This window comes from Mus pahari, chromosome 14, assembly GCF_900095145.1.
Source record: "Mus pahari chromosome 14, PAHARI_EIJ_v1.1, whole genome shotgun sequence".
Classification (NCBI taxonomy): Eukaryota; Metazoa; Chordata; class Mammalia; order Rodentia; family Muridae; genus Mus; species Mus pahari.
In genome coordinates this window covers 37,656,618-37,664,835 of record NC_034603.1, presented here as the reverse complement: position 1 = coordinate 37,664,835, position 8,218 = coordinate 37,656,618, and the positions used below count along the sequence as shown (strand labels likewise).

General features: G+C 51.6%; 2 protein-coding genes across 2 annotated transcripts; both read left to right on the top strand.

The window, feature by feature from the left end:
* The first annotated feature begins 336 nt into the window (after positions 1 to 336).
* Positions 337 to 2,244, top strand: Spem2 (SPEM family member 2). Its single transcript, XM_021214068.1, has 3 exons — positions 337 to 543; positions 689 to 746; positions 854 to 2,244. The coding sequence occupies exons 1-3, from the start codon at positions 406 to 408 to the stop codon at positions 2,179 to 2,181; spliced, it is 1,524 nt and encodes a 507-aa protein (XP_021069727.1). The 5' UTR covers positions 337 to 405; the 3' UTR covers positions 2,182 to 2,244.
* Positions 2,245 to 3,069: 825 nt separating this feature from the next.
* Spem3 (SPEM family member 3) lies at positions 3,070 to 7,115 on the top strand. Its single transcript, XM_029546116.1, is given in 5 exon segments — positions 3,070 to 3,207; positions 3,491 to 3,547; positions 3,746 to 4,343; positions 4,779 to 7,078; positions 7,080 to 7,115. Coding segments are annotated over 5 exon segments (3,129 nt in total).
* Positions 7,116 to 8,218: the final 1,103 nt, after the last annotated feature.

The following is an 8,218-nucleotide window of genomic DNA, read 5'->3' as shown; positions in this document are numbered from 1 at the left end:
TGGTTGTGAGCCACCATGTGGTTGCTGGGATTTGAACTCAGGACCTTCAGAAGAGCAGTCAGTGCTCTTAACTGCTGAGCCATCTCTCCAGCCCCCGCAACCATATTTTCTGACCAGGAGCAAGATATGGGGTTAAACAAGGAGACCGAGAAGACTGTACTCAAGTACCCGAGGGCCATGGTCTATCAAACAGAAATCAAAGATAAAAAATTGTCATGTTATAGGTTAAAAGAGTGAATAAAAGTTGTTCTGCCTCTGCATTATGACTCTAACCTGCCTCATTATGACCTGGTTGTCACTCCCAGATAGTAAGCATCTCTCAGTACTGGCATGAAAACAGTGTGGGCTGGGTTGGGCTGGGTGGGGGGGTGGGGGTGGCCCAGGTGGCCTTAGGACCCCCCCACCATGGAAAACCAGCTGTGGCAGAACACCCTGGGGTGCTGCGATCAATACCAAGAAAGCCCTCAGGATGTTGAGAACATCCTGTTTCTGCTGCTAGGCCTCATCATTCTGGTCAACATCAGTATCAATGTGACAACCGTGGTCAGTGATTACTGTGGATCACCCATAGGAATGAAGGCTCTATAGAAAAGCCAGCTACTAGCTGACTTCCCTTGGAGACATGGGTGGGGTTGTTGGGATGGTATTAGCAAGCTGGTCTTCACTCTCATCTTCCCACCACCTACAGATGTGGCATGGGCTCCAGAATGCCATAGACAAGATGATCTTTTGGATGAATCAGAAAAGTGAGTATGCTAGACAACAGTGCCTCACACACACACACACACCCTCATCCTAAAAAATCTGGACCATGTGTTCCTAACCCTGAACTTTTTTGGCTCTTGCCTTTTAGCAGAAGTAGTCCAGGTTACCGAATGTCCCCCCAAAGAGCCCCAACCAGCCAACGTCCAGGACGTCCACATCCACTGTACCCTGGACCCTGTACAAGTGAAGATGGCTCAACCCACACAGTGTTCCTCTTCCTCTTCCCACTATTTCTGCAAGCGCTCTAATGACAGGCGCAGCCGAAGGCGCTATGGCTACCAACAAGGCAACCTTCAGATCCGCCAAAGCAACCAGCAACAGGGCTGCCTCAGCCACCAGCAGAGACTTCGGAACAAGAGGCCACTCTCCCGTGGCTACCCACCCTTTCGTAAACAACCTCAAGGCCACAAGATGTCACAGTTGAGGCCAATGCCCTTTTTTGACCTGGAAGACCGGGATTCTCTTCCGGAGGGTCATTCCTGCCCGCATGCCAAGCAACCCCGTCGGAGCTGGGGTGGTTTGTGTAAGCCAGTCCGTCTGGCCTCCAACGTGGGACTGTGGGGTCGCCAGGGTGGAATCCTCGCCAGTCTCCCATTACCCTCCCTCTACCTGTCACCAGAGCTGCGCCGCTTGCCTAAGCGAGTAGAAGCCAAATCAGAACTGAGGCTACAGGGCTTCGGTCCCCATTATTCACAGTCCCGGATTTGGGGTACCGGTACCGTGGAAGCTGAGCAGTGGGCCTCATCACCACCTCCTCCCCGCCGGTTGCTTCCTAACCCTTCCTGGGTCACTGTGGGTTATAGCTCTTTCCCTTCGGGGGGCCATATACCTTACGATGCCAGGGATCAGTGGCGGCGCGGGACAGAAGGCTGTGAGCCACCACCTGCCTTTGTACCCAGGAACCCCAGAGAGGTCCAAAGCTACCGGGACCACAACTCCTCCCAGGCCCACCGGCAGAACTTCTCTAGTCATACTCACAGCCAACCCAACCACAGCCCACCGCAATCCATGGGACACGTGGGTTACAGCTCCCGGGAATCTCACGAAGTCCGCAGGCGGGCCCCTGACTGGATTGAGGTTCTCCCTTCTCGGCACCCTCTGACCACCTCTACCTCTCTCACGGCCTTGGGTGAGGCTTCATACCAAAGGGCCCCACCCACCAGCTCGGGCCTGATGATCCCACACTCCTCCCAGCGCTTGGCGGAAGTCCAGATTTCTGAACCAACCCCAGCTCCAACCACCTTTGTTCCACTCAGTCGGAATCCAGGTGGCAATGCCACCTACCAGGTGTATGACAGCCTGGAGCTGAAGAGGCAGGTGCAGGAGAACAGAGGGCGGGCCAGCTCGCTGCCACCACCTTCTACCTCAGCTTCAAGGCCCTCTCTGCATAGAAGCCGGACAGGGAAACTTAACTGAGCAGCAGGTGAATGTGTGCACCGTGGTGCAAGGCGTGGAGAAAGGAATAAAGAGAAAGAGTCCAGAAAACTCTGCTGCCCAGGGGGCCATGTTCCTGCTACTCGCCCCACCCCCACCCCGGTGATTCTGTATGAAAAGCTCTAAACTGCAGATTGAAGGTCTCAGTGCACCCACCTTGTCTCCGTTCTTGTTCCCAAAGGGACTCAGCTCCGCTCAAGAACCTCTGAGGTCAGGACTTGGAGAGGTGGCTCAGTAGTTGGGCACTTGTCACTTTTGCAGAGGACCTGGGTTCTGTTCCCAGCACCCATGTGGTGACTTATAACCATTTGTAACTCCAGCTCCAGGGGACCTGATGTCTTCTGACCTCCAGACATGGCACACACACACACACACACACACACAGAGGTGACATACTCATGTACATAAAATAAAATTCAGGGGAATAATAAAAAAAAAAAAAAAAACCACCAAGGTCAGAGAGCAGGCAGACAAAAGCCAGAGGCTCAGTGTGGGAAGAAGTCTAAGGCTCTAGATTCCAGCCAAGACTCTGAGGTCAAGGGACTTCCCTGTCTTAGGAGTAATTAACAGGGGGTGGGGGGCGGGAAGATTCTAGGTTTTCAACTTCATGAGTAAGGTGTGTTTGAGTCAGTGAAAGCACTGTATGGGCCGGGGGGTTGGGGGGTGGCTGAAAAAGGCAGGGTGCTGGCCTACAAGACTCAGACCTGGTCACCAGGGCCCTTCATCCTGGGACCTCCTCCACAGGCTCATTGTGATCCCCATCGCCTGATCCATTATGACTCAATCCTCTTCCCCTCCCCCACTAGGGGGCGGGCCTGTTTTCTAGTTTGTGGGGGCCATGGGGCCCAGGTAGGCCTGGGACCCCGGGTCATGGGTGAACGAATCTACCATGGAGCCCATTCCTGTTCCGGCACCAACTTCAGGAAATGCCAGGATTTAGGAGATTCAATTCTCCTGATTCTGGGCACCTTCATCTTGCTCAACGTGGGAATCAATGTGGTGACTCTGGTCAGGGCAGGCTCTGGGCACAGGGGAGAGGGGACTCAGGGGGCTGTTTGCTTGTTTGTTTTGAGTCAAAAGTCTCACTAGGAGACTCGGGGTGAATCTTAAGATCTCCCCGCCACCATCTCCTGAGAGCTGTAATTATAGGCCTGTGCCACCACACTGAGCCTAAGCTCTGGGATGACCAAGGGGCTAAAGCAGGAGGGCGGGCGGCTGGGATGTGGCCGGATAAACGGTGACCTTCGGGGCTCACCTTACCTCTGGGCTCTCCATCCTCTGCTCCCCTCAGCTCTGGAAGCATCTGAAGAGCTCTTTGCGGATTCTTTTCCGTCACTATTTCCCCAGAGGTGAGTGGTCCCCTGGGAATGAACTGTCTCCTTTGTCACAGCCTCTAATCCCACCCTGGTACCCTGTCCTTTCCCACCCTGCATTCCCTCCTGACGAGCAACCCGTTGTTCTAAGCAGCCAACCCATGTGCGTGTGTTGTACCACAGATACCAAGAACCTGTGTTCAAGAATCCCTGCCCGACTCTACCACCGTCCCGGTTTCCTACCTGGGCATGGCAACCACCTAGACTCTTGGATACCAGACACAAATGATGAGACCATTTCTAGGTGCTGCTGGATGCCACCCCAGTGTGGACATGGCAGAGCCCCCACAGAAGCCCCGTGGGAGCTGTGGAAAGAAGGGCTGATGGGAGCTGGGAAAGTCTCTCAGGCCCCAGCCATGAAGACTCAAGCTTCTTCCTTCGCCAGGCCAGAGATTTCTTCCCAGATTCCAAAGATAAGCAAGCTGAACATGGCTCCACCCTCTTCATCCCAAGACAACAAGATTAAGGCACCAGTTGAGAGTCCACCCCGAGCTCCGGCCCAGGCTCCAACCTATACCTCCACCAACACGCATGAGCATTCCTCCACCCAGTCCCAGACTCAGACCTCAGAGCACTCTGAACTCAGGGCACAGGATGTTAAGCACACCTCAGCCCATACACCACCATCCCGTGCACCAGACTTTATCCCAGGCCTTAGCGAGGTCCCCAAACCAGCCAAGGCTCCATCCCCAACCTCACCCCATCAACCAGCCCCCAACCCACCCTATCCCCCCATCAAGGCCCCAACTCACAGTCAATCCCATGCCTTGGGTCAGGCCCAGCCTCACCTCCTGCCCTCTAGTTCACTCCAGATTCCAGCCCCAACCCCAGACCTGGGTTTAGCCCACAACCCTAAGCAAAACTCAGCCCGTCCATCACCTCAGCCCCCACCCAAGTCTCCTACATATGCTCCCTTCCAATCCCAAGGCCACACCTTGACCTGCTCCCAAGCTGATGTCCCTAAAGAGACAGCGTCTCAAGTCTCAGCACATGCCTCATCCCATTCTCCGATTCATTTGTATGCCCATACCTCAGAGCCCAACCCAACCTCTGCCCCAGCCCCAAACTTCACTCCAGCCACTTGTGTTCTGACCCCTGTCCCAACCTGTGCCCCAGCCCCTGCCCTAGCACTGTCCATGACTACTCAAGCAGCTGTTCAAGTTCCCACCACCACCTCTACTCCTACCCCATCTTCTGTTCCTTCAGTGGTGGCTACTTTTGGTTCCAGCTTTTCTACTGGCCATATGGTCTATGATGCCCGAAGAGCGAAGCCGAGCGCCTTCCCTAGGCACGATGTCCAGGACTCGAGGTACATCAGGAAGGACTTGAACACCCTCTCCAGATCCCAAGAGATGACGGGACTGGTAAATTCTGGTACAGTCGAGCAAACACCAAAGCAGCATGGTGGGGACAATGCTGAGCCTCCTTCCAGGCCTAGGCTGGGCTACCTGGAGTTGGGGAACATGGAATGGAAAATCTCAGATCATGCCAAAGATAAGTTCTCCCAGCCCAAGACCTTCCCTTACAGCAGCGTTCATCCTTGCTGTTCCGAGAGGAAAACTGAGGAAGCTCAGGCTCCACTCTACCACCAGTTCCTGGTCTATGCCCAGGACGCCACACCCTCGAAACCCTGCCTTCACTCCCCCAGTACCACCCAGAGCACACTGACCACCGCCCCCACTCCGTGCACTCTCTCTCTGCCACTTATTTCTCCCAGAACGTTTGCTGTGTCTCAGTCTAACCATCTGAAGCCTTCCAGTTTAACACAAGCCCCCTCCTTTCTCTCAACTCCCAATTCTCCTCCGATGGCCGCCTCTTCTCACTTCTCTATCCCTCCTCACTTCTCCACCATCTCTCAGTCCTTTATCCAACCTCCAAACCCCGAGAATCAAAACCTTAACCAAGGCCTTGACCTTCAAAAGACTCCATCACTTGCCAAGGATTCCGGAGTTCTCAAGGACACTGGCTTTACACAAGACACAGGACTCCGGAAGAACCCAAGCCTTACCCCAAATCCAGGATTCCAGAAGAACCCAGGCCTTACCCAAGATTCAAGCCTTCACAAGAACCCGGGGCTTACCCTGACCCCAGACATCAACAAGAACTTGGATTTCTACAAGTTTCCAAACCATACCCAAGACCTTTACCTCTGCATGAATCCAAACAGTTCTCAGGACTCTTGCCTTCAAAAGAATCTAGATATCTCTCAAGAATCTGGTCTGAGGAGTCCAGCTGCCATCCAAGATGCTGGTGTTCTCAGAAGTCATTCAGCCTTAGATGCCATCCAACATCCCAGTCTCCACAAGAATGGGGTATTTAATGAAACATCTGGCCAGAGTACTTTGAGCTTTATGCAAGATTCTCTGGTCTACAGGAATGCTCCATTAAACCAAGATCCTGTAATCAACAAAAATAAAGACCCTTCCCTAGGGACCACCTATAAGGGGCCAGACCCCAGTGGAGATTCTGGAGGTAATAATGCTACGGGAAATGTACAACATCCAGTAGTCTGCAGGAATGTAGGCTTTACCCAAGACTCTAGATCACAGAAGAACCGGTGCCATACCGAAGATTCTGAAGTTAACAAAATCTCGGGACTTACCCAGGAATCTAGTACCCATAAGAGCCTAGGTCTTGTCCAAACTTCTTGCCTCCATAAGAGCTCAGGTCTCACACAAGACTCAGGAGACTACAAGAATCTAGGCCTTATCCAAGATTCTCAAGTCTGTAGGGTCCCAGATCTTATCCAAGACTCTGACTCCTACAGGAGCAGCAGCCTCATCAATGGCACTGAAACCGAAAAGAGATCGGACCTTAACCGAGATGTTAGCTTTTACAGTTCAGAACATAGCCAAAACTCTAACCTTCAGGGGTGCTCTACAACAGAGCGAGGTCCTTGTCCTCATCAGGACCCAGCACTTGGCCGGGGCTCTGGCTTCAAACCTCCAGGCCTTACCCAGCAAGCTATCCCCTGCAAGGACTCAGGCCTTATCCTGGACGCTGGCCTCACCAAAAGATTAAGCTATGTTCCAGGTACAGATTCTGCCCAAATCTCAGGCTCACTTCAGACAGTAATGCTAACACCTTCCCCAGTGAAACCCTTCTCGTGTAAGATGGCTTCTCATAAGGACAATACTAAGCAGCACTTACCCAGGACTTCTGTCCCCTTCAATCAAAACTCCTGTCCCCACAAGGCCCAAGTGATCTCCACGGACCTGAAAACTTTTTCGGAGGTACCTGTACTAATTGAGCTACAGCAACCCTCCCGGCCGTTAGACAGACAAGACTGGGTATATCACCCTGTGGATACAGTTCCTCCGGCTTGCCAGAAGTATCGCCAGATGTCAATGCCTCCTAAAATCAACTGGAAGCCCCACTGCCTGGGACCAGGCCTCCGGTCAGGTCATGTGGTCTTTGATTCCCACCAGAAACCGTTAGTAACTGGCAGAGAAAAGTGTGAAGCTCTGTGTTCCAGACGCTTCCGTCAAGAGGCACCCAGAAACTCAGAGGAGACCCAGAAGGAGTGGAGATATCAAAATGTAATGAGGACCGTGAACACAGAGGGGACAAACGTGCGTCGGGAATAAAAAGGCAAGAGAAGCATTCTGTGGCTGGTTGAGGTTCTCCATCCCAGCGCACCACGGATAACGACCATCTCCGTCTTAAACAGACACAGAATTAACAATTTCCTATCACCCTTCACATCTCCATAGCCAGGCTCCAGAGTTGATTTTCAGGGAAAAAGAAAAAAAAAATACTAGCCACTAGCCAAATGTGACTATAAGAATGTCAATTAAAATTTAAAATTCTCACCAAGTGTTGTGTTGCACACCTGAGCCCCAGCACTTGGCGAGCGGAGGTAGGAGGATAAGGAGTTTAAAGGAATTCTCAGCTATATAATGAATTCAAGATCAGTGTGGCCACTTGAGATCCTGTATCACTTAAAAAAAAAAAAAAAGGAAATTATCCCAGCACTCAGGAGGAGGCAGAATCAGGTGGATCTCTGTGAGTTCAAACCCAGCCTGGCCTACAAAGTGAATTTCAGGGTAGCCAGGGCTATTACACAGAGAAACCTTGTCTCAGGAAAAAAAAAATCCTGAAAAGATGGAAGAGATAGTTTATCTGGTAAGAGCTCCTTCTGCTCTTCTAGAGGACCCAGGTTGGATTCCTGGCACTCGCCAGGTGGCTCACAGCTGTCTGTAACTTCAGTCCCCGGGGACCTAATGCCATCTTTCTGGCTTATGTGAGCACTGCACACATGTGGTACACATACATGCAGGCAACCACTCATAAAAATATTAATAAATTAAGCTGGGCAAGGTGGTGAATGCACCAAGAAGTCAGAGGCAAGTGAATCTCTGTGGGTTCAAGACTAGTCTGGTATATATAATAATTTCTAGGATAGGGCTACATAGAACCTATCCAAAAAAATAAAATCTGATCTGGGTAGGGTAGTTTTTACTTGTTTATACTTGTACAGTAAGTAAGACTGTGCGAGCCTGAGGCAAGGAGATTTGTATTTTGAGCCCAGACAGAGCTACATAGCAAAAGCCTGTTTCTAAAAGACAAAATCAATTTAAATTCTGTTCCTCAGGCTCTTTTTTTTAAAGATCTATTTATTTATTATATGTAAGTACACTGTAGCT